The 25,306-nt window shown below is 48.2% G+C and overlaps 2 protein-coding genes, 1 non-coding gene and 1 pseudogene across 4 annotated transcripts in view; 2 read left to right on the top strand and 2 right to left on the bottom strand.

Moving 5' to 3' along the window:
- The first annotated feature begins 296 nt into the window (after positions 1 to 296).
- LOC112400247 (40S ribosomal protein S26-like) lies at positions 297 to 637 on the top strand (annotated as a pseudogene).
- Positions 638 to 5,667: 5,030 nt separating this feature from the next.
- On the top strand, positions 5,668 to 23,072 carry TSPAN16 (tetraspanin 16). The gene is given in 7 exon segments (XM_024745999.1): positions 5,668 to 5,718; positions 6,217 to 6,253; positions 6,256 to 6,270; positions 6,273 to 6,343; positions 8,788 to 8,934; positions 11,048 to 11,131; positions 22,845 to 23,072. Coding segments are annotated over 7 exon segments (633 nt in total).
- TRNAE-UUC (transfer RNA glutamic acid (anticodon UUC)) lies at positions 11,987 to 12,058 on the bottom strand. Its single transcript has one exon. It is a non-coding gene; the product is annotated as a tRNA-Glu (tRNA).
- Positions 20,367 to 25,306, bottom strand: part of RAB3D (RAB3D, member RAS oncogene family) — a 10,023-nt gene continuing 5,083 nt past the window's right edge. For both annotated transcript variants that reach the window (XM_024745822.1, XM_024745823.1), the window contains exon 5: positions 20,367 to 23,344. In XM_024745822.1, the coding sequence (XP_024601590.1) occupies positions 23,157 to 23,344 (188 nt within the window). In that variant the 3' untranslated portion in view covers positions 20,367 to 23,156. The remainder of the gene's footprint in view (positions 23,345 to 25,306) is intronic.

The following is a 25,306-nucleotide window of genomic DNA, read 5'->3' as shown; positions in this document are numbered from 1 at the left end:
GAAGACCCAACAGAACTAAAAAATAAATAAATTTATAAAATAAAAAGAACTCTCTAGGATTCCATTGCATGGCTGTACCATGATTTACCTACCCAATCTGTGTTGTTGGTTACTTCAGTTACTTCCAACATTTTGTCCTTAATGAACATCCCTGTGCATCCTGGTTTTGAGGCACACATGTGACTATTTTCCCTAGGTTTAATGTCTAGAAATGGAATTTCTAAGTAAAAGATTTTACCATAAAACCTTTAAGGTTTTAAATATAAATTGCAAAATGTCCTCCTGCCACGACTAAGATGACCAAGAAAAGAAGGAATAATGGTCGTGCCAAAAAGGGCCGCGGCCACGTGCGGCCTTTTCACTGCACCAACTGTGCCCGATGCGTGCCCAAGGATAAGGCCATTAAGAATTTGTCATTTGGAACATCGTAGAGGCCGCAGCCATCAGGGACATTCCTGAAGCGAGTGTTTTTGACGCCTATGTGCTTCCCAAGCTGTATGTGAAACTGCATTACTGCGTGAGTTGTGCCATTCACAGCAAGGGAGTCGGGAATCGTTCTCGGGAAGCCCGGAAGGACCGAACACCTCCAGCCCTATTTAGACCTGCTGCCCCACGACTTCCACAAAAGCCCACGTAAGGAGTTAAATCCTTAAAGGCTAAAGAAATACTGTTCCCTGGAAAGACAATACATTGGAAATTATACTTTAAAAAAAAAAGATATTGTGAGCTCACTCTTAGCTCGTTAGCCTTTTGTCGTGTTTTTTCACGTGTGTGGTGTGAGGTAGGGGTCTGATTTGATTTTTTTTTTTTCCATTTGGTGACATACTGTTGCACTTACCAACTGGTCCATCCAGTCCTCCTCTGTCTATGCTAGTTTCCATTACGCTAAAGTCTGTTCTGTGTACACTGCTTTGCTCCATTGGCCCGTGTGTATATCCCCCACTAACACAACACTATTGTAATTGCCATGCAGCACAAGTACATGTTCAGATACATGGGGTATGAATATTTCAAGCGTGGTCATGCAAATAGCATGTCACAGATTTTGCACGTCTTACTCATTCTCACATATAGCCTTGGCCAAATGTCTCCCCAGAGTCCAGCTCCGAGAGCCCCCATTCCCACTTCCCTTAAAATCTTGTCTGAGCTCATCATCCCACCCAAAGTTGAATCTGTATCCAGCATCTTTTGTTTTCCTTCCTCCACTGTGTTGCTGCAAAACGACAGGAATTTCAGTTTGGGGGTTTCAGGGAGATCCTTGCTCTAGCCATCTCACAGAGCATAAACAGCCCCGACTGTTAAAGCACCCACCCTCACTTTCCTCCTCCCTGAATCTCCATCATCTCTCATTTTCTTTCTTTCTTATAAATTTATTAATTAATTTATTTTTGGCGGCTTTGGGTCTTCGTTGCTGCGCGTGGGCTTTCTCTAGTTGCAGCGAGTGGGGGCTACTCTTCATTGCAGCGCTTGGGCTTCTTATTGTGTTGGCTTCTCTTGTTGCGGAGCACGGGCTCTAGGCTTGTGGGCTTCAGTAGTTGTGGCTCGCAGGCTCTAGAACTCAGGCTCAGTAGTTGTGGTGAATGGACTTAGTTGCTCTGCAACATGTGGGAATCTTCCCGGACTGGGGATTGAACCCTTGTTCCCTGTATTGGCAGGCGGACGCTTAACCACTGAGCCACCAGGGAAGTCCTCGTTTTCTTTCTTAATTACTTCAGCAAAGATTTATTGAATAGGTGCTGTGTCTGCAAGATTTCGTTTTCTCTTCAGTAGAATGTGGACACTATTTTATCCATGTTTTAACTCGGAGGAATCAAAGAGTACTCTCTCTCACACCTCACGTCCAACCCACTGGCAAATCCGATCGACTTTGGTCCATCCTCAGCGTCTGGTCCATCCAAAGCTGATGGCGTTGGGAGCCACGAAGGGTTCAGAGCAGAATCATGCCCTGACTCAGGTGCTCACAGGCGCCCTCTGGCGGCTATGGAGGGAACAGAGTGTAGGGGGGACCAGGGTGGAGGGACTGTATTGGTCCAGATGCGAGATGGTGGGGCGCTGGACTCGGTGGGGCCAGAAGGGGGTGAGAAGTGGGCAGATTCTGGATAGACTCTGAAGATGGAGCCAATAGGACTTGCCAACACCTGGATATCTGTCCTCTGGACGCTTCACTCACCCAGAGGTTGGGAAATATTATTTTTCTTTTTAAAAAATATTTATTGAGCTTCTCTGGTGGCGCAGTGGTTGAGAGTCCACCTACTGATGCAGGGGACACGGGTTCGTGCCCCTGTCCGGGAAGATCCCACATGCCGCGGAGCGGCTGGGCCCGTGAGCCATGGCCACTGAGGCTGCCCGTCCGGAGCCTGTGCTCCGCAACAGGAGAGGCCACAAGAGTGAGAGGCCCGCATACCGCTAAAAAAAAGAAAATTATTTACTTGGTTGCGCCAGGTCTTAGTTGCGGCTGGTGGGCTCTCCTTTTTTTTTTTTTTGGTGGGCTCTTTAGTTGTGGCAGGCAGGCTCCTTAGTTGTGGCATACAAACTCTAAGTTGTGGCATGCATGTGGGATCTAGTTCCCTGACCAGGGATGAACCCAGGCCCCCTGCATTGGGAGTGCGGAGTCTTAACCACTGAACCACCAGGGAAGTCCCGGGAAATATTATTTTTAAATTATTTTTTATTTTTGGTCACGCAGGGGCAGTGTGCAAGATCTTAGTTCCCCGAACAGGGATCGAACCCAGGCCCCCAGCAGTGGAAGCACGGATTCCTAAACACTGGACTGCCAGGGAATTCCCAGGAAATACTAATATGAACAGGAATTCTCAGAATCTGATACAGGAGCCACATGTCTGCGGTCTCACAACTGCCTTCATGTTTCTCCCTGTTGACTGTGGGGACCCCTGACGTGTATCCACTGTGCTTTCCTGCCTCTCTGTGTCAAGGCCAGATAAGCCCAGCCATCGGCTGGTCTGGCAACTCAAAGCCTCAATTATCAAAGAGATTTTAATGATAATAATAATAGGTATAGATAGACATAGATGAAAGGGGAGACAGGAGCTGACCTTCCTTTGACCCCCCCCCAATCTGGTCTCTAGAAGCTCCACAGAACCCACTGAGATCCCCCTGAGCTGGTCCCACCCCTCCGTTGTGCAGATGGGGAAACTGAGGCTCAGGAGGGAAGCAGCTTTTCCTCGGTGGATAACTTGAAGTCCCCCCACCCGCGCTTACAGCATTTCCCACTGTTTGCCACCAGGCATGTGAATTTCATCGGAAACATGAGGCATTCTCCCCTGGCACCCACCGTCCTGTCATCCGGTATCTCCCCTTCAGTCTGGTCACCCCTCCCCGCAATTTGTATTTCTGAGGTTTCTTGGCCCTTCCTCTGTTTTTCGTTTTGCTTTGTTTTGTTTTTCTTGACCTGGCAGCGCGGCTTTAGGGATCTTAGTGCCCCGACCAGGGATCGAACCGGGCCCTCGTCAGTGAAAGCACTGAGTTCTAACCACTGGACCACCAGGGAATTCCCTCCTGCCTCTGTTTGGTGCCCCGCACTGTCCCTCCTGCCCTTCCGTCGGCTGCTGCTGTCTGCACACACCGCTGGAAGTCGCCTCTTAAGCCTCCCAGACTTTCAGAAAGTGGTGGCCGTGAAATGGGGTTCCAGCTATTTTTTTTTTAATGAATTCATTTATTCGTTTTTTGGCTGCGTTGGGTCTTCGTTGCTGCATGCGGGCTTTGTCTAGTTGCGGCGAGCAAGGGCTACTGTTCGTTGCGGTGCGCGGGCTTCTCACTGCGGTGGCTTCTCTTGTTCCAGAGCACGGGCTCTAAGCACGTGGGCTTCAGTCCTTGGGGCACGCAGGCTCAGTAGTTGTGGTGCACAGGCTTAGTTACTCCGTGGCACGTGGGATCCTCCTGGACCAGGGCTCGAACCCGTGTTCCCTGAATTAGCAGGCGGATTCTTAACCACTGCGCCACCGGGGAAGTCCCTCCAGCTATGACTGATAGCTCCTAAGAATATCCCACTGCCAGCATCCTGGACAACATTCAGGAATGCGACACCTGGAAGAAATAAAATAACACCCCCCACCCCCCTCCCCCCGGCGTGTGTTCTTTCAAAATGGAGAGGCCACGGTGGCCTGGGGATGGGGTGGAAGGACTCCCAGCAGGCTCCCACCCCCCAACCGACTCCCCACCCTGTGTCCTCCAGTGTTTCTCGGTCATGGTCATCATTCTCATCGTGGAAATCACTGTCGCCACAGTGGTCCTTGCCTTCTTCCCGATTGTTAAGTACAGCTCGGCTTCTCTCACTCTGCATTAGAAATAAACAGAATCAATAGAAGCCCCGCCCCTCCCCCCGGGAGGCTCCCACGCTCGCCAGGATCCGGTGATGGTGGGAGACCGAGTCTCCAGAGATAGGGCGAAAAGCCGGAAACCTCAGCCCTGCCTTCAAAGGCTCCCATCAAGAAACTGCGGAGTGAATTGGACCACCTCTCATTTGGGGGAGTAATGGGAAGTAATTGCTGGGGGAGGAATGGGAAAAGCTGTGAAGTTTCTTGGGGTTTTGAAATGAGTTCAAAATAGAGGGCTATTTAGCAATATCCATCAAAATGAAAAAGCACGGACACTTTGACCCAACCATCTGGTCCCTAGGTATTATCCAAGGATATGCTTGGGGCGGGGGGAGTTTATAATGTATAATAATCCACACAAGGGAGTCTGATGCAGCTGGAAAGAAGGAAGGAGGAGCCTCTATGTGCAGGAGATGGTACATTCTCCAGGACATAGTGCTGTCCCCGTTTGCGTCCCCCCAGAGGCTCACGCTGAGAAAAGAATTTGAAGGCTCATTGTTTGAGAGGTGATCCCAAGAAACACCTGTTGGGGACAGGGGCAGTGAGGCAGGGAAGGGAATGTAGCCCCTAAAAGCTGACACTGTGGGGCTTCCCTGGTGGCGCAGTGGTTGAGAGTCCGCCTGCCGATGCAGGGGACACGGGTTCGTGCCCCGGTCCGGGAAGATCCCACGTGCCGCGGAGCGGCTGGGCCCGTGAGCCATGGCCGCTGAGCCTGCGCGTCCGGAGCCTGTGCTCCGCAACGGGAGAGGCCACAGCAGTGAGAGGTCCGCGTACCGCAAAAAAAAAAAAAAAAAATAGCTGACACTGTGCAACTGGGCTGTCCTGGTGGGGTATGTCGGGGACGCAGCAAGGAGCACGCCATCTATTTTCTCCACCCAAGCGACTAGGGAGCTGCAGTATTAATCCAACACCTCCCATCAGTCATTGCTTAAGGTCTGCTCCCAGGGCGCATGCGTGCGGAGAGGCCATTGCAAGAACCTCGGTTGCTGGGGGCTTCCCTGGGGGTCCAGAGGTTAAGACTCGGAGCTTCGACTGCAGGGGGCGCGGGTTCCATTAGTGCTCAGGGAACGAAGATCTTGAATGCCGCAAGGCGCGGCCAAAAAGTAAAAAAAAAAAAATAGAACCTCGGTTGCTGGCAGCGGGAAGCCGGGCTCCGCGGCACAGAAATAAGAGAAGCCACCGGGATTTGAGCAGGGCACCGAGAGCCACTGCTACTCGTGTTGCGAACAGCCGGATGCAGAACAATGAGAATAGAATAAAGCAAGGGGGACAATAATGAGGATATACTTTGCTTTGACACACATAGCATACGTCTTTGGAGACGCTGGAAACCATGACAGTCGAGGTGGTGAAGCGGAAGAAACTTGTCGGCTGGGAGAAAAAAGTGGGAGGGAGACTTTTCATGGTTTACCCTCCTGTGATTTGTGAATTTTGAGCCGTGTGACTATTTCACCTCTTTGGGGGGAAAATGGTTTTAATTTAGACCTCTATTTAAAAAGTAGAAAATTAAAGTTGCCCCTTTTGTGCAGAGAGAAATTCAGTTGTTGAAGACGATATTCAAGTCCCTCCTCGAGTTGCAGCCATGACGGGGGCGTAGGAGGCGTGTGGGCGATTCAAAAGAGCAGATGATTCAAAGCCGTTTGTGAGTTTTGGATACAACCAGATGTGCTGGGCTCGAGACCCACGCTCTTCCCTGTGTCCCGCTCTCGGGGGCGATGGTAGCCTGAGTTCGTCCTCCTCCAGCGCAGACCCATGGCTGGGGGAGGGGCCATGAAGGAAGCAGAAGGGAAGCCCCTACCTCCCTCCTGAGTCCCCAAGAAACCTCACCAAATGGGGCACCTTGCTGTTTTCTGTGCTCACCTCTCCCTGTTTCATCTCTGAGGTTAGAGAAGTGGCCTTGGAGCACAACTTTGTGACCCTGAGAATTACAGAGGTTACCACAGCCGGATGACTATTCCCTGGAATGGCATTTGGTCATGGAGAAGATGAGATTCACATCCTTTTGTTTTGTTTGTTTAATTTATTTTTATTGTAGTAAAAGATATATAACATAAGTTTATCATCTTACCATTTTTAAGTGTCCAGTTCAGTGGCATTAAGCACTTTCCTATGGTTATGCAACCATCACCACCCTGCATCCCCAGAACTGAAGCTCTGTCCCCATTAAACACTAAGGCTCCTTCCCCCAACCCCCGTACCCACCATCCTACATTCTACCATTCTCTAGGAATTTGACTCCTCTAGGGACCTCATATAAGTGGAATCATACAGTATTTGTCTTTTTGTGTCTGGCTTATTTCACTTAGCATCCTCAAGGTTCATTCATGTTGTAGCACGAATTTCCTTCCTTTTTAGGGCCGAATAATATTCCATTGTATGGATGGACCACATTTTATTTATCCCTTCCTCTGTCAATGGATACTTGGGTTGCTTCCACCTTTTGGCTATTGTGAACCATGCTGCTGTGAACGTGGGTGTACAGATATCTCTTCGAGTCCCTGTTTTCAGTTCTTTTCGGTATATACCCAGAAATGGAACTGCTGGATAATCTGATAATTCTATGTTTAATTTTGGGGGGAATTTTCATACTGTTTTCCCCAGCAGCTGCACCGTTTTACATTCCCATCAGCAATAAAGGCACAAGGGTTCCAGTTTCTCCACCTTATCACCTTCTCCACCTTCTCCACCTTATCTCCAACCTTATCACCACTTGTTTTTGTTTTTTGATAGTAGCCATTCTCATGGGTGTGAGGTGGTGAGACTTATATCTTGAGTCTTGGTGTTTAAGGAGCAAGACTGGCCTCCATGTGTCATCTAAGCTCTTGAGGCAGATGGTTGAGAAGGATCTTTGAGGCGAGGGAGGGTGTGGAATGGAAAAGCCATTGCCTGTTTCTAGGAGTGTTTTCCATCTCAGTCTGGGGCCCAAGAACTGCTATGGGGTCAAGTTCAGGCTTGGGAGGGGGCACACGATGGGTAGGGGACTTGCCTGCATCTCCGTTTTGGCTTCTGAAGCTTGAGGTGGTAGAAAGTACTTCTCATTCATTCATATAGTCCTTCCACTAATCTTTTTTTTTAATTTAAATATAGTTTCTTAAAATATTTTTAAAATATTTATTTGGTTGCGCTGGGTCTTAGTTGCAGCAGGCAGGCTCCTTCGTTGCGGCTTGCCGGCTCCTTAGTTGCGGCACGTGGGCTCCTTAGTTGTGGCATGCGAACTCTTAGTTGCGGCATGCATGTGGGATCTAGTTCCCTGACCAGGGATCAAAACCAGACCCCCTGCATTGGGAGTGTGGAGTCCTAACCACTGTGCCACCAGGGAAGTCCCTATACCACAGCTTCTTTATCCATTCCTCTGTTGATGGACCTTTAGGTTGCTGTCCTTCCACGAGTCTTTATTGAACACCTACTATGTGCTGGGCACTGTTCAGGGGTCTGGGGACAAAGCAGGGCACAAAACAAAATCCTTGCCCTGTGTTGCTGACGCTCGAGTAGGGAGATGGAGAAAAAACCTCTAAGTAAACATTGGTGGCAGGGATGGTAAGTGCCATGAAAAAGAAAGCAAGGCAGGGAAAGGGCAGAGAGAGTCAGGATTTTGTTTACTTGTAGGTGCTATTAGTCACCTACTTTCAGCACACAGTGGGATGGCCTGTCCTAGCCTTTTTGTAGTTAGTTGGGGATCATGTGATGAGTTCTGGCCAATGAGCTGGGAGGAGAAGTGATGTGAGTCACTTCCTGGCCAAATTATTTAATTATCAGTGTAGGGCCCTCTGGACCTTTCTTTTTTTTTTCCACAATAGTGGAATCATCTGGATGGTGGCTGCTTCACAAGCCTGAGTCTCTGAAAGACTTTGATAAATGGAGTTCCCCTGCCAGGTTGGTATGAGCATGTAGTGTGAGACAAACTGCTGAAATTGAAGGGCTGTTTGTTACGCAGCATCACTTAGCCTGGCCTGACTGATACAGGGCTGGTGGCTAACTTAGAAAGAGGGGTCAGGGCAGGCCTTCCTGAGGAAGAACACTTGAACAGAGACCTGAATGAAGTGAGAGAGGGAGCTGTGCAGGCATCTGATAGAACAGCATTCCAAAAAGAGGTAACAGCCATCTAAAGGCAGCAAGGCTGATGCTTACTAAGTGTGTTTAAGAAACAGAGAGGAGATCGGTGTGGAGCTGAGTGAGTTCAAGAGAGAGCAGGGAGATGAGGACCTGAAGGTGACAGGGCAGATCATGCAGGGCCTTGTGGGCCATGGTGAGGAGTTCAGCTTTTACTCCCAAGTAAGATGACAGCCATGGAGGGTGCTAAGCCATGATGGGGTGGGGAGAGGGAGGCATTTAGCACAGGCATTGGAATATTGTGACTACTCTAAACAGTAGCCATGGTGACCATGATTTCTAGTGTTTTTATTATTTTGAAATTTGAAAGGGAGTCTTCAAGTGTTTATTCTCTTCTCTGCAGCTAAAGTGCTGTGGCATGAAGGACTACACAGATTTTCCATCCTTCGAAAGGATGACTGGCCACACCTACCCCAGGGGCTGCTATAAATCCATCAGGACCGTGGCCTGCAACGGGCACAACGTGTCTGCAGATGTCATCCACCAGGAGGTAACTTGACATTTTGTTAGGTGTCTAGGTAGACCCCAAGGGCTGGGGACTTCTATAAAAATTGCATTTTTGCAGGAATCCCAGCGATTTTGACCACAATTTCAGCTCATTTCGACCACACAGCCTAGAGTTACCATCCCCATTTCACAGATGGGGAAACTGAGGCTGGGGAGGAGAGTGGTTCAAGGTCACATGGCTTTGGTGGAACCGGGATTTGATCCATGTTCGCCTGTGTCCATTGCCTGGGTCACACTGCCTGCCTCACAGAGAAATCAAATTGCAGCAGTAATGGTGGGAAATGATTGTTCTGTAGATAGTGATGGCTGCCACATGACTGGGGACTCATTCAGTGAATTCAGTCTCCATCGCACCCCTTGAGGTGGGGACTGCCCTTCTCCCATTTTACAGACGAGGAGACTGAGGCACAGAGAGGTTCCCATAGCCAGGGAGAGGTGGAGCTGAGCTTCAAAGCCCAGCCCTAGCTTCCCCACCCCTAACTTCTGCTGCAGGGGAATAAACACATGGGTCTTCCTTGAGAAATCAGTCATTCCTTAATTCATCCCTTCACGCTGAATGTCTCTTGCTGGGTGAATTGGCCAGAGTGAGTCCCAGGCTAGGGCCTCAGAGAGGGGCGTGGCACCACACAGTGACCCGCTGTGCCCTGTACAACCTGCCTGTCAACGTCCCACCCATCCCCTCACTCATTCCACTCTAGCCACACTGACCTCCTCGCTGCTGCACAAATACAACGGGCACATGCTTGCCTCAGGGCCTTTGCATAGGCTGTATTTTTTTTTTTTTTTTGGCCTTGCAGCTTGGCTTGCAGGATCTTAGCTCCCTGACCCAAGACTGAACCTGAGCCCCTCGGCAATGAAATCACCAAGTCCTAGCTACTGGACTGCCAGGGAATTCCCATGTTCTTTCAGCCTGGAATGCTCTTCCCCTAAGTGTTTTCCTACCTCATCTCTTTCAAGTCTGTGCACAGTTGTCACTTCCTCAGTGAGGCTGTTCCTGAGCCCCTATCTATAAAAGGATGCCCCCCACTCACCATCACACTCCATCTCCTTACCCTGCGTTAGTGTGCCTAGCGCTTAATCACCACCTGACAAAGTCATTGCTGTACCTGCTTATTTTATTACTTGTTTTTCCCACTCAACTGTTAGCCCCACCAAGGCAGAAACGTTTTCTCTTTTGTACATTGCTGGGTTCCCAGTGCCCGTTTCAGTGCCCAGCACACAGTGGACACTTAAAAAAAGCCTATTAAATGAAAGGGGGCACTGAGCCCTTTGTTTTTTTTTTTTTTTTTTTTTTTTTTGTGCGCGCCCCCCCTTTGCACGGGCCCAGCCGCTCTGCGGCATGTGGGATCTTCCCTGACTGGGGCACGAACCCGTGTCCCCTGCATTGGCAGGCGGACTCTCAACCACTGCGCCACCAGGGAAGCCCGGCACTGAGCCCTTTGAATTCAAGACAACTCCAGCTTCCAGAAGAAAGGGGAGTATCTCAGTGGCTGCAGGAAGGGAAGTGAAGGTCCCATCACCTGCAGGTGACCGTTCTGTTCATTTACTGTGCTTGTTCTCTTAATCTCTCTGAGCTTCAGTTCCTTCACCTATAAAACAGAGGAAAGACTAGTACCCACTTTATGGGATTAGAGTGAGAAAATACATGAAAATGGCTGAGAAGGTGCTGGATACATGTTAGCCCTTTTGTTCATATGTAAAGAGGACTTAGATATAACTAATGGTTACTGAATGCTGGTTATGTATCAGGCCCCTGCTGTGTACTTCGTGTAGATTCTTTCTTTTAATCCTCACAAAAATCTTGTGAGGCAGATCCTATTGGTCCCATTTACAGCTGGGGAAACTGAGGCACAGAGAGGTGTAGTGACTTCTCCAAGGTCACACAGCTAGCAATAACTGGGGACATCTGATCATATTCTTTTTTTAAAATATATTTTTTAAATTTATTTACTTGTTTAAGTTTTGGCTGCGTTGGGTCTTAGTTGCAGCACGCAGGCTTAGTTGCCCCTTGGCATGTGGGATCTTAGTGTTGATGGGGACTTGGAATCCAGGAGTCCCTAACCAGGTTCCGCCTGCTTTGATGTTTGTATCTGCAGGGCTGTTTCCCTAAGCTCCTGAAAATAACCAAGACTCAGAGCATCAACCTGAGTGGAGGCTCTCTGGGGGCGGCAGTGATACAGGTAAGGTCCAGCTCCTCTGGGACACACCAGGCTCTTTTGTTGAGCACCTACTGTGTGCCAAGCACTGTTAGGGACACTGGGGACAGAGCAGCGAGAAAAGACAAAATCCCTTTTGGGACTTCCTTGGCGGTCCAGTGGTTAAGACTCCGTGCTCCCAATGCAGGGGGCACGGATTTGATCCTTGGTCAGGGAATTAAGATCCTGTATGCTGCAGGGCATGGCCAAAAAATATATATATATATATATATATATATAATAATAAAGACAAAATCCCTACCATGGTGGAGCTGACATTCAGTGGGGGGGATGGATGATCATTTCAGTTTAAGATACCAGCTGGGAAGGAAGTAAAAGAGGGTGACAGGATAGGGAAGGGAATCAGGAATGGCCTCCCTGGTGACATTTGACCAGTGACTGGAGGAGGTGAGGAAAAGCCATGTGTGTATATGGGAGTTGACAGAGGGAAGAGCTGGTGCAAAAGCACTGAGGCAGCAATAAGCATGGCTTTCTCAAGGACCAGCAGAGAGGCCCCTGTGGCTGGGCAGGGTGACTGAGGAGGATGGTAGGGGGAGATGAGGGCAAGGCCTTGTGGGCTACAGAGGGGTGTGGCTTTTATTCTGAGTATGATAGAAAGCCATTAGAAGGGTGTTAGCATTCACTTTTTCACTCTAGAAACCTTACTGAGCACCTACCGAGTTCAGGCACTGCTGTAGGCACTGGGGATACAACAATAAACTAAACAGACAAAAATCCCTGCTCTCATGGGGATGACATTCTAATCAGCAGGGAGAAACAAAAAATATGATTTTTTTTTTTTTTTTTTTTGGCTGTGCCGGGTGGCTTACAGGATCTCAGTTCCCCAACCAGGGATTGAACCTGGGTCACAGCAGTGAAAGTGCTGAATCATAACCACTAGACCACCAGGGAACTCCCAAAATATGGTCTTTTTAAATTAGAAAATGTATTGCATGATAGTGATAAGAGTTAAGGAGAAATATGAAACTGGGAAGAAGACAGAGGAGGTAATTTTAAGCAGGGTGATTTCATTACTGTTTACCTATAAAGGGGGCAAGGCATGAAGGTGCTGGGGGCCTCCGACCTAATCCAGGTGAAGAAAAACTTACTCCAGGGATATGCCCTGTCCACCCAGCTAATGAGTCTGGCTTACACTTATGTGGTAGGAGGCCTGTGTGGGAAAGTGCTGGGGCTCTGAACTCCAGCCCTGGTCATGTCACTCACTAGCTCTCTGACAGAGCATCAGGACCATGGCCTCCTTCATTTGTAAAATGGACTGCCCAATTGTTGTGAGTCATTCATGAGGTACAGTATGTCAGAGGCTTTGCACAATGCCCTACCCACAGAAAGCATGAAGTGATTGTGGGAAGTTATTGTCATTAAGTCTAGGGAGGTCCTGCCCAAAGCAAGGATCACAGGAAGGCAGTGGCTGAAAGGTGATAAGGTCTCATGCACCAGTAGAGATACTCAAAGACTACTCATTATAGCAACACTATTCTCATTCCTGAGCCTTGTCCGAGGGGGAATCTTTGCTCAGAGCCCAGCCCAGATAGGCCCCAGGGAGAAAAGAATGAACATAAACTTGGGAAGTAAACGGAAGTTGTTTTCAATTCAACTGGTCTTGATTTTTTACACCATCCAGATTGTAAAAACAGAATGAAATATGATTTGTAATACACAGAACGGATAGAGCAATAAATAATGGCAGAATATTGCTCAACTTTAAAAAGCCACGTTTCCCTTTTTTTTTTTTTAAAAAAAAGAAGATGTTGAGGGTAGGAGTTTATTAATTAATTAATTTATTTTTGGCTGTGTTCGGTCTTCGTTTCCGTGCGAGGGCTTTCTCTAGTTGCGGCGAGCAGGGCCCACTCTTAATCGCGGTGCGCAGGCCTCTCACTGTCGCGGCCTCTCTCGTTGCGGAGCACAGGCTCCAGACGCGCAGGCTCAGTAGTTGTGGCTCACGGGCCTAGTTGCTCCGCGGCATGTGGGATCCTCCCAGACCGGGGCTCGAACCTGTGTCCCTGCATTAGCAGGCAGATTCTCAACCACTGCGCCACCAGGGAAGCCCCCAGGTTTTCCTTTTGAAAAAGAGAAAATTCTCATCCCAAACACTAGCCTAAGCCAGCAGGGGCTTCGGTGGCTGCACACAACAAAGACTGTGTGGAACTAGTTCCAGAGAGTCACTGAACAAGCAAACAGCAGCAGCAACAAGCACAACCAGCAACACAGAAAACCCCGGAGAATAGGGGGAAGGGAGATCTGATTTTCAAAGTTACCACATTATATTTTGTAAATGTTCAGTTTTCAACAAAAAAATTACAAAGAAACAAAATGCAAAGAAACAAAAAAAGTGTGGCCAGTGTACAGGAAAAACACCATCAGTCAATAGAAACTGTCCTTGAGAAAACCCAGATGTTGGATTTACTAGACAAATACTTTAAATTAGGTATTATATATATGGTCAAAGAATTAAAGGAGACTCTCTAAAGAGCTAAAGAAAAGTATGAGAATGATGTTTCATCAAATAGAAAAGATTAACAGAGACAGAAATGAGTTTTTAAAAGGAATCAAATAGAGAGCTTCCCTGGTGGCGCAGTGGTTAAGAATCCACCTGCCAATCCAGGGGACACGGGTTCAAGCCCTGGTCTGGGAAGACCCCACATGCCACGGAGCAACTAAGCCCGTGCACCACAACTACTGAAGCCCATGCACCTAGAGCCCGTGCTCTGCAACAAGAGAAGCCACAGCAATGAGAAGCCACTGCAATGAGAAGCCCACGCACCACAACAAAGAGTGGCCGCTGCTCACGGCAACTGGAGAAAGCCTGCGTGCAGCAATGAAGACCCAACACAGCCAAAAATAAATAAATAAAATAAATAAATTTATATATAAAAAAAGGAAGCAAATAGAAATTCTGGAGTTGAAGTGTACAAAAATTGAAATGGAAAATTTGGTAGTGTGGCCCAGCAACTGATTTTAGCTGGCAGGAGAAAGAATCAGTGAACTTGAAGATGAGTCAATTGAGATTATTCAGTTGAGGAACAGAAAGAAAAAAGAATGAAGAAAAATGAACAGAGCCTCAGAGACATGTGTGACACATAAATCATACGTACATATGTGCAATGGGATTCCAGAACAGGAGGCGGGAAAGAAAAAGACAAAAAGGATACTTGAAGAAATAATGGCCCCAAACTCCCCAAATTTGATGCAAAACATGGATCTATGCATCCAAGAAGCTCAATGAACTCCAAGCAGTATAAACTCAAAGAGATCCATGTCTCAACATAGTATAATCAAACTGCAAAAAGAAAAAGATGAAGAGAGACTCTTGAAAGCATCAAGATGGAAGCAACTCATCATGTACAACAGTGGTCCCCAACCTTTTTGGCACCAGGGACTGGTTTCATGGAAGACAATTTTTCCACGGACTGGGGGCAGGGATGTTTCAGGCAGTAATGTGAGCGATGGGGGTGATGGTTCAGGCGGTAACGCAAGTGATGGTTCAGGCGATAATGCGAGCTATGGTTCAGGTGGTAATGCGAGCGATGGGGAGTGGCAGATAAAGCTTTGCTTGCTCTACTGCTACTCACCTCCTGCTGTGCAGCCTGGTTCCTAACAGGTCCGCAGCCTGGGGGTTGGGGACCCCAATATACAAGGTATCTTCAATAAAATTAATAGCTATTATCTCATCAGAAATCATGGATGCCAAAAGCAATGGGATGACATATTCAGAGGCTGAAAGAAAAAAAAAGTGTCAACTAAGAATTCTGTATCCAGCAAAACTATCCATCACTAATGAAGGAGAAATTAAGATATTCCCAGGTAAACAAAAACCAAGAGAATGAATTACAAACAGACCTGTAAGACCTACAAGAAACACTAAAAGGAGTTGTTCAGATTCAAATGAGAGGACAGAAAACACCAATTTGAATCCACGTGAAGGAATAAAGAGCACTGATAAAGGTTACATAGATAAATATAAAAAACAGTAAAAAAAAAACAAAAAAAAAAAAACAGTATACATTTAAAATTTTTTTAAAAACTAGACTTCCCTGGTGACACAGTGTTTAAATATCTGCCTGCCAATGCAGGAGACATGGATTCAAGCCCTGGTCCAGGAAGATCCCACATACTGCAGAGCCTCTGTGCCACAACTACTGAGCCTGCACTCTAGAGCTCACGCTCTGCAACAGGAGAAGCCACCATGATGAGAAGCCCGTGCACCAAAACAAAGAGTAGCCCCCACTCACCGCAACTAGAGAAAGCCTGTGTGCAGCAACCAAGACCCAACACAGCCAAAAATAAATAAATAAAATAATAAATAAATTTATATAAAAAAGCTATTCTTCTCCTGCCTCATTTACAAGACAATTGTATAAGGCAATAGCCATAAAACTGTGTTGACAGGGCTTCCCTAGTGGCACAATGGTTAGGAATCTTCCTGCTAATGCAGGGGACATGGGTTCGAGCCCCGGTCTGGGAAGATCCCACATGCCGCGGAGCAACTAAGCCCGTGCACCACAGCTACTGAGCCTGTGCTCTGGAGCCCACAAGCCACAACTACTGAAGCCCGCATGCCTAGAGCCCGTGCTCTGCAACAAAGAGAAGCCACTGCAATGAGAAGCCCATGCACCGCAGCGAGAAGTAGCCCCCACTCGCTGCAACGAGAGAAAGCCTGCATGCGCAGCAACGAAGACACAACGCAGCCAAGATAGATAGATAAATAAATAAATAAATTTATTTTAAACAAAAAAGAAATGTCTGTTGCTTGTAAACCACCCAGTCTATTCTGTTACAGACGCCCCAATGGACTAAGACACCCAAGACAATTAACAGTCATTCCTTGGCATCACTCAAAACCCAAGCCATTGTCAGCATGTCTTTTTACACTCGGTTTCTTTGAATTGGGTCCAACAATGTCCACACAACACGTTTTTCATGTATCCTAAATTCCTTTTATCCTAATCCAGTAGTCACAGTATTAGAAAATGCATTAGAATACTCCAGACGTTCCGTTAAAGCACAGGTGTCTGAACCTTACCCCCAGAGCTTCTGACTCAGGAGGTCTGGCAGGGGGCCCAGGAATCTGCATTTCTAACAAGTTCCCAGGCCATGCTGCTGGAATGGGGGACACACTTTGAGACCACTGCTCTAGATTCCTCCTCTTCTTCTCCAACCCCACCTACCATAGATTTGTTGCAGAAAAGGTATGGAATGTTGGGTAATGCAGTACCGTCTGGATGGAATGTTGGGTAATGCAGTACCGTCTGGATTTGGTGCTTGCTTTTCTGTGGTCCCTTTATCTTGTTCCTCTCATCCCCATATTTCCTTTTCATCTCTTGTTCTCAGCTTTGGCTGTACATTAGAATCCCGTGGGAGCTTTAACAAAATATCAGAGCCTGCACTGCATCTCCCATCTCCTGATTTAATCGGACTGTGTTGTGGCCTGGGCATGGAGACTCTTACATTTACCCAGGTGGTTGCAAGGGGTGGCCATGATCACGGCTGAGAATCAATAAACAAAGAGCTTCATCCAAAGATCATAGCGGGCTGAATCAGTTCTTTCACTGGAGATTGCAAAATGGTGGTTTATCTAATTCTTCCATCTTTCTTTTGGAGGGATTTTTAAAGAGGATAAAATGGGCACATGTCAAAATTGCTATGCTGCAATCATCTCCCAAGTCTGGCAGGAACACACCTAGTTTTCTTTGGAACCAGCCCGCCTCTCAGATTTCCGTCTGTAAACCAGGGGCAGGCATGTGATCCCAGCAGGCCAGTTGGCATGTTCCATCTGTCCGACCACAGTCATTGGTTCAGGCATGGGCATGGGGCCCAAACTGGCCAATGGGACTTGGTTTTGGGACTTTGGATACGGTGACAGGGAGAGAACAGTTCTGCCAGATCTCAGCTGGTTCAGAAGGGACTGCCTCATGGGGGCAAGGCTGCAAAGAGAAGGCATGGAGAATCCTGGGACAGTACACAAGTCCTAGCTGACTCTTGGACTCTGCAGTTCATGCAGTCACTCAACAAATATCTTTCAATGCCTGCTCTATGTCAGAAATAAACTATTTTTAAAATAGAACAGAGGGACTTCCCTGGTGATGCAGTGGTTAAGAATCCGCCTGCCAATGCAGGGAACACGGGTTCGATCTCTGGTCCAGGAAGATCCCACATGCCGCAGAGCAACTAAGCCCGTGCGCCACAACTACTGAGCCTGCGCTCTAGAACCCTCGAGCCACAACTACTGAGCCCACGCGCTGCAACTACTGCAGCCTGCGTGCTTAGAGCCCGTGCTCCACAACAAGAGAAGCCACCGCAATGAGAAGCCCACGCACAGCAACGAAGAGTACCTCCCGCTCGCTGCAACTAGAGAAAGCCCGCGCGCAGCAACGAAGACGTGACGCAGCCAAAAAAAGAACAGAAACAGTGTCATAGATACAGAGAACAAACAGGTTGTTGCCAGAGGGGAGGGGGGTGGTGGGAGGAGAGGAATAGGTGAGGGAGATTAAGAAGTACAAATTTAAAGTTGCAAAATAAATGAGTCAGGGGTATGAAATGTACAGTGGGAGGAATATAGTCAATAATTGTGTAACTTCTTTGTATTGTGACAGATGGTAACTAGGCTTATTGTGGTGATTATTTTGGAACGTATAGAAATATCAAACCTATCAAACCGCTATGTTGTGTAACGGGAACTAACATAGTGCTATAGGTCAATTACACTTCAAAAACAGGGAATTCCCTGGCAGTCTGGTGGTTAGGACTTGGCATTTTCACCGCCAAGGGACCGGGTTCAATCCCAGGTTGGGGAACTAAGATCCCACAAGCTGCTGGCGCGGCAAAAACAAACAAAATCATAGAAAGAGATGAGATTTGTGGTTACCAAAGGCAGGGCATGGGGGAGGGGGAATTGGATAAAGGCAGTCAAAAAGTACAAACTCTCAGTTATAAGATAAAAAGCACTAGGGATAGACTTCCCTGGTGGTGCAGTGGTTAAGAATCCGCCTGCCAATGCTGGGGACACGGGTTCGAGTACTGCTCCGGGAAGATCCCACATGCCGCGGAGCAACTAAGCCCGGGCACCACAACTACTGAGCCTGCGCTCTAGAGCCCGCAAGCCACAACTACTGAGCCCGAGTGCCACAACTACTGAAGCCCACATGCCTAGAGCCCGTGCTTCGCAACAAGAGAAGCCACCGCAATGAGAAGCCCGTGCACCTCAACAAAGAGTAGCCCCCGCTCGCCGCAACTAGAGAAAGCCCGCATGCAGCAACGAAGACCCAACGCAGCCAAAAATGAATGATAAAAAAAAAGTACTAGGGATGCAATGGACAACACAATAAATATAATGAACACTGCTCTGTGTTATATATGAAAGTTGTTGAGAGTTAAGAGTTCACATCACGAGGAAAAATTTTTTTTCTATTTCTTTAATTTTGTATCTATATGAGATGATGGACGTTCACTAAACTTAGTTGATCGTCATTTCATGATGTACATAAGTCAAATCATTATGTTATACACCTTAAATTTAAATAACTGGAAGAAAAAGAAGAAATGAACGGTTTTTCCTGTTTCTGACACCAAACGTGTGGGGATTTTCCACACCAAACAATTCTCTGGGGGCACCAACAGAGAGCCGTACAGTTCAATTCAATTCTGACACTACCCCGAGTTAGTGCAGACCCCACAGTTTAAGGGCTCAGTCCCGCAAGACCGGCCCCACCTCAGATGCCGGTCACCAGTATTAGGTCCCCAGGGCACCCATACTTCTGTCTGACGTGGCTACAAAATCAGGGGGTTCCCGCAATCTCCCCTCCCTTTCAGGTTTGATCATTCGAATAACTCACAGAACGCAGAAAATCCTTTACTTACTGTTACCAAGGATATAGCTCAGATGGGAGTGACAATGTTTTTAAACCATATTTATTTATTTGGCTATGCCAGGTCTTAGTTGCAGCCCACGGGATCTTCGCTGCGGCGTGCAGGATCTTTAGTTGCAGCATGGGGGCTCTTCATTGCGGCACGCATGTGGGATCTAGTTCCCTGACCAGGGATTAAACCCGGCCCCCCTGCATCGGGAGCTCGGAGTCTTAACCACTGCACCACCAGGGAAGTCCCGACAATTTATTATTAACTCAATCTCCAGCCCCTCTTTCCTCCCTGGAGCTCCATCCCAGGGGTTGGGGCTGATGGTCTCAACCCTCTAATCATGGTTTGGTCTTTCTGGCAATCAGCCCCATCCTGAAGCTACCTAGGGGTCTCCAGCCTAGCTTGTCTTCTCATTAGTATACAAAAGATGCTCTTATCACTCTGGATATTACAAGGGTTTTAGGAGCTGTTTGCCAAGAACCAGGGGCAAAGACCAAATATTTCTTTCTTTCTTTCTTTCTTTTTTTTTTTGTAGCAGACAGGAAAGAGCTGGGTGCGGTAGTAAAAAATTTTAAAATCCCTGCTTTTGAGGTGCAGATATTACAGTGAAGGAGACACTTGTTTAAGTTAAATTAGTAAATTATAAAGTATTTTGGATTCTAGGGGCTGTAGGGAGGAGGACACCAGGAAAGGGGCAACAGAAATGCTATGGCAGGGTTTGCAGTCCTAAGCCCAGTGTTGGGGAGGAAGGTGGGTCAACAAGAAGGTGAGATTTGTGCAAAGACCTGAAAGAGGGTGTGAATGAGGGGAGCCATGTGACTCCAGGCAGAGGGAACAGCCAGTGCAAAGGCCCTGAGGCAGGGGCCTAGTGCGTTCAAATAGCAGCAAGGAGGGGCAGAGCAAGTTTGGGGGGCAAGTGGGAAGAGTGACAGGGCAGGTGACAGGGAAAAGTGAGGTGACAGGTCAGATCACGCAGGGCCTCGTGGACCCCGTGAGGACTTAGTCATTTACTCTGAGTCAGGTGGGAGCCATGGAAGGCTCCTACCAGAGAGACGTGACCTGACTCAGGTACTCACTGGCGCCCTCTGGCTGCTATGGGGAGGACAGACCTTCTTACTAGAATTAGTTGAGGCAACATCATCCTCTGCCCTTCATGCAGTGGAACTTTCCAGGGCCAAGGCGGTGACCACAAGTCCCAGCTAGAGGCAGCCCTAGACCTGAGCCTCCCTGTCCTGATTCGGGTTCTGCAGCATCACACATGGCCCTCGCCCAACTATCTACTTGACTGTGATTTAACTGTCCTCTTCCTGGAGGACATTTCACTAATGGCAATAAAAGAACAACTGCATCTGGGCGTAACAACTTTAATTTTTTTTTTCTTGTGGAGAAAAGAGCACATCTTTATAACTGGACATCCAAGAATGGCTTACACAGGAGAACCACACCCAGAATGTAAATGATCAGGTCCAGAGCTTTCTCTATAGTGTGTTTCGGGATCATTGGGGAGAAGCCAGTTAGGGGAATCAGCACTTCAACACTGAGATCAAATTTCACCACGTACTTTTTTTTTTTTTTTTTTCCAGTGGGGTAGGAGAGAAAGATACAAGAACATGATCCCCAGAGAAGCCAAAGAAAGAAAAAGAAAAAAAGCATAACCCCAGATGGCAGTCATGGCAATTTCCCACTGAAATTGCCTGTGGAAGGACAAGCTGCTGAAAGCAAATGGTGAGAAGGCACAGCACAGATGCAGGATACAGTCTCAAGTGACCTCCCCAGATGCCAGCCTCCCTGGAGTTGGGAAGCTGTTTTCCCACAGCCTTTGGCTTAATTTTTGTTTGTAAACTCAGCAAACTCCCATTCTCTCCTAGTGATCTTTGAGGACATCAGTTTCAGTTCCTCAGAGACCACCAGGAGTTAAAGCTCCCCCCTAAAACCTCACAAAATAAAAACTTACGTTATTTTTAGAAGAAGCAAGAAAAATTCTCCTACGTCATTCCCAGTCTTAAGAGAACCCAGAGGCAGCTGTCTCAGTTACTACTTGAAGCTGAACTGTTGAAAAATCTTGTGTAAACAGAAAGCTTAGGCCAGGTCAGGTACAAGATACAGCCAGAGCTGTTTTTTTATCACACGGGAGATGACAAGTCAGCTTGTCCCTCAGATAGTGACACCCTGAACCACCATTTTTTTCTGGCAGCTGTTTAAGGAAAATGAACTGACCAACAGGGTCTTGACAGGCCATGGTGCATCTTAAGAAGCCTTTTTCTAGCTGCTTTACTTTCTCTTTTATGTTAAAGCAATTAACTTTTTTTTTTTTTTAGCAATTAACATTTTTGACTCCCACCCCAAACCTTCAGATACTCTCTCATGGTGCATTTCCAAGAACTTGTCCTTTTCATCACACTACAGTTGTTGGTATACAAAGATATCCCCACTTTTAAGCTCTAAGGACAGCCCATGGTTTGGGGTGAACAGGGCCCTCTAGAAATAAATTCAATCTCCAGCTTCTATAAAAGTAAGAACTACATTAAACTTGAACCACATCTTCCCCACTCTTGGAAGGAAGCAGCAGAGATCCTTAAGATTACAGGAAGTCGTTTTGGCGCCAGGGGCTGGGAGACTGGACAAACCATATGCTTGGCCATTCTCACAGTGTCTGTCAAGTTCTGGAGTGTCAGTATTCCAGGGTAGAAGGTGGTCTCATGTCACCAGGTTTGGACTCTGGTGGGCAGGAAGGGCCACTGAGCTGAGGATGGGGCTGGGGGGTGTATGTGTCAAGATGTAGATCCCCAAACTGCATATTATCTCTCAGCAGGAGCCCCTGGTAGCTGGGGACCCCAAGCTGATGGGCTCCCCACTAGTGCCTCAACCAGGGAGCCTGGTTCCCCGCCCATCCCCCATCAGCCTGCCACTCCCAAGCTGCACCTGTGAAATGCAAGCGGCCACAGCAGTTACCCAACCCTGCCTTCTCGCCCCTCCAGCCCAACCCCAAAGCATTCTTTCGAGTGACTCTTCCATTAGCAGAGAACATCACTGGACCCTAGCGATGACATGGCTCGGGAAGCCAACACTGCGTCTTCAAGCTTTTTCAAGTGGAAGGGGCCAAAGTCCTTACATGGAGAGCAACCAGCCAGCACAGGAAAACAGGAACATTGCTCAATTTCCTTTTCTAGCAGGATGTCGGATGTGGAAAGAACCTTGCTTAAACCATTACCAGCCAAACAGGGCCCAGAGGAGGCAGGTCTGGGCAGGAGAGCCCAGGCTCCTGACTCTGAGTTAACTTCTGGTAAAAGGTCCCCAGCAGGAACGCCAAGGGTTGGGTGATTCTCTGCCTGGCCCCATGCGGCCCATAGTTCCAGAATTCAATTCTGGATCAGGGATGAAGTGGATAAGCTCAAACAGTGGCAGGGTCGTGGGTGATGTGGAATTCTGGGGAAGCTCAGAAGGCACTTCTGGGGTCCCTGAAGCCAGGCTGGGGAATGGGGTGTGTGGGGGGGGTCTGAGTCCCTCTTCTCCTGCAACGGGAAAAGCTGCTTTAATACTGCTTTCACAGGCAGAGGATGTGCAGGCCTGAAAGGAGGGTTCTGGGAGGACTAAATCACCACCCTGCCTTGGAGCCTCGAGGTCTGAGAAGGTTCACAAGCAGACTGGGTGACCCTGAGAAAGGAGCCGCCTTCCACATCTCCAGGGACGAAGCATGAGAATCCCCACTGCACGAGGGAGAAGAACCATCTTTGGCCAGCACATGACTCCAAACAATGCCCGACAAAGAAACAGATGTGGATAAGTGGTTCTAACCCAGAAGGCACTGTGGATGCCCCTCCACCAGGCGGGATGGGACACGCTGCCCGCACTACCCCCCATGAAGACGCGTGAAAGCAGCAAGCTCGTGAACGCCCCATCCCCAGACTCTGCCTGCAGTGCGGAGTCTCCAGGGTCTAGAGCCTGCGAAAGGGGCCGCTGGGGCAGGCTGGTGGCCATGGCCAGAGAATGCGCCATGCGGGAGTTGGCAGGGGGCGGGGGGATGCGGCTGATGGGAGGGGAGGGGGCGCCCTGAGCTTGGAAACAGCCCTTGTGGCTCATGCCTCAGTCACTGTCCCTGCCGAGGCAGGAGGGGGTGGGCGGGGGTGAGGGATCATCTCTAGCAGGGGCAGCTGCTGGTATGTGGGAGCGGGGTGTCCCCCAAGGCTGGGCCTTTCCCATTGCTGCCGGGGCTGGAGCTGGGTTCCAGGGACTCATTCATCTTCTCGCAGATGACATCCACCAGGCGCTCGAAGACCTGCTTCACGTTGATGTTCTCCTTGGCGCTGGCCTCAAAGAACTTGAAACCTGCAGGGACATAAGATGGGAAGAGCTGTGAGACCCTGCGGGGCAGAGCCTGGACTGTAGCATCACCCGAACCTGGGTTCCAAGCCCAGTTCTGCCCTTAGGGCAGCCGTGGGACCTTGACTGAGGGCCTTAGTCTCTCTGAGGCTCAGTTTGCTCTTCGGTAAAGTGAGCACGGTAACGCTGCTGCTGCTGGTAGAAATCTGTGACAGCAGCCCTTGCCTGTACTACCCTGCGTATCTGTCTGTCACAAGGCAGTGGCAGCAGGAGTCCAGGCAGTAACATTCTGGTGTCCAGCGGATACGGGGGTGCCCCTGTGTAAGTGGGGCTCATCTCCTATTCAATTTCTGCTGCATAGGAAGGCACAGCCAGGGCGCCCACAGAGCCGGATATTTATGTGGACCTTTTAAACGGAGCCAAGTGTTTCACATGTTCTGGAACATATGTTCTAGGTCCAATAAAACAGAAGGACTGAGCACCGGCTGAGGACTGGCTTCAGCCCAGGGGCTACCGGTTTGCAACCTCTGTCACCCAGCTAACGGCAGGTTTCAAAGAGTTTGTAGAGAGCCTACTGTGCGCACGGTTCCTGGCCTACGGAATGCACTAAAAATGATAATAACGATAATAATAGGCAGTGCTTACATCATGCTTACTAAGCGGCAGGCAATTCTTCCAAGCGCTTTACGTAAATTAACTCGTTTAAGGATGCTCTAAGATTTATACTTTCTGTTTTGGCCACACCGCACAGCTTGCAGGATCTTAGTTCCCCAACCAGGGACTGAACCCATGCTCCCCGTAGTGGAAGCGTGGAATGCTAACCACTGGACTGCCAGGGAAGTACCTATACTATCATAGCCCATTTTACAGATGGGAAAACTGGGGCACACAGAAGGAAAGTCACTCGTGTAAATTCATACAGGGAACACAACCAGGCTGCCTGGTTGGAATACTAATAGATTAAACATTTCTAGTGTATCACCTTGGGCCTCGGGAGGGAGGGCAGGCTGGCTGATTCCCTTTGGGGAAGGGGATGCCGAGGTAGCTTTGAATATATTCTTAGCATCATAGTGACCATCGTAACTTTTTCTCATTAAAAAAATGTTATCCCTCCTGGAAAAGGTGAGAGGTGGTACAAATGCTTTGGGGACTTGCCCAGGGTCCCTAGGCTATAAGAAGTGGCCCACCAACCTGCAAATAAGGGAATAAATGACAGACCTTCCTGCACCCTTAAAAGGTTGGTTCAAGCTCTGCTTGCTGGGAGCTGTCCCTGAATGGTCCCCAATGTGTTCCCATCTGCCATCCCCAAGGTAGGCCAGAACTTCAGACAAACGTCCACCGTATTACACACATCACAGGGTAAACAGTCCTCTCTCCCAGCACTTGTCATTATCATGCAGCACTATAAAATGTCATTGCAATTAGTTACGTGTGTAATTATCCATCTACTGTGTCTCTGCTACTGGCACACCAGCGCCAAGAGGACAGGATTTCTGTCTGCCTTGTCCACAACTGCAGCCCAGTGCCTGGCATAGAGCAGATGCTTGGAAACCACTGACTGAATGATTGATTGAACAGATGGATGTATGTATGTACAGATGGATGGATGGATGAATGGATGTGTAGATGGATGGATGAATGAATGGATGTGTAGATGGATGGATGGATGGGTAGCTGGATGGACAGATGAATGACAGAGGCAGGGCACAAAAACAGATCTCTAGTCTCAGTCTGGCGATCATCAATGTCACCCCTCTGTCTTCCTAGGCAAATTTGGCATTTCCTTAACTGTGTCTGGCTCTGCCTCAAATAATCTGAAGTTTTTTTCTATTTGAACACTTTTTTTCTGGTTATAAATACTCATTCACTGGAGAAACTAGAAACTACTGAAAAATATCAAGAAATATAGAAAAGCTGTGTGTAACCTCATCACCCAGAAACAATTACTATTGGTGTTTTGATATTTAG

Source organism: Neophocaena asiaeorientalis, unplaced genomic scaffold (genome assembly GCF_003031525.2).
Source record: "Neophocaena asiaeorientalis asiaeorientalis breed wild unplaced genomic scaffold, Neophocaena_asiaeorientalis_V1.1 scaffold357, whole genome shotgun sequence".
NCBI classification, from domain to species: domain Eukaryota; kingdom Metazoa; phylum Chordata; class Mammalia; order Artiodactyla; family Phocoenidae; genus Neophocaena; species Neophocaena asiaeorientalis.
This window is presented reverse-complemented; position numbering and strand designations above follow the sequence as displayed.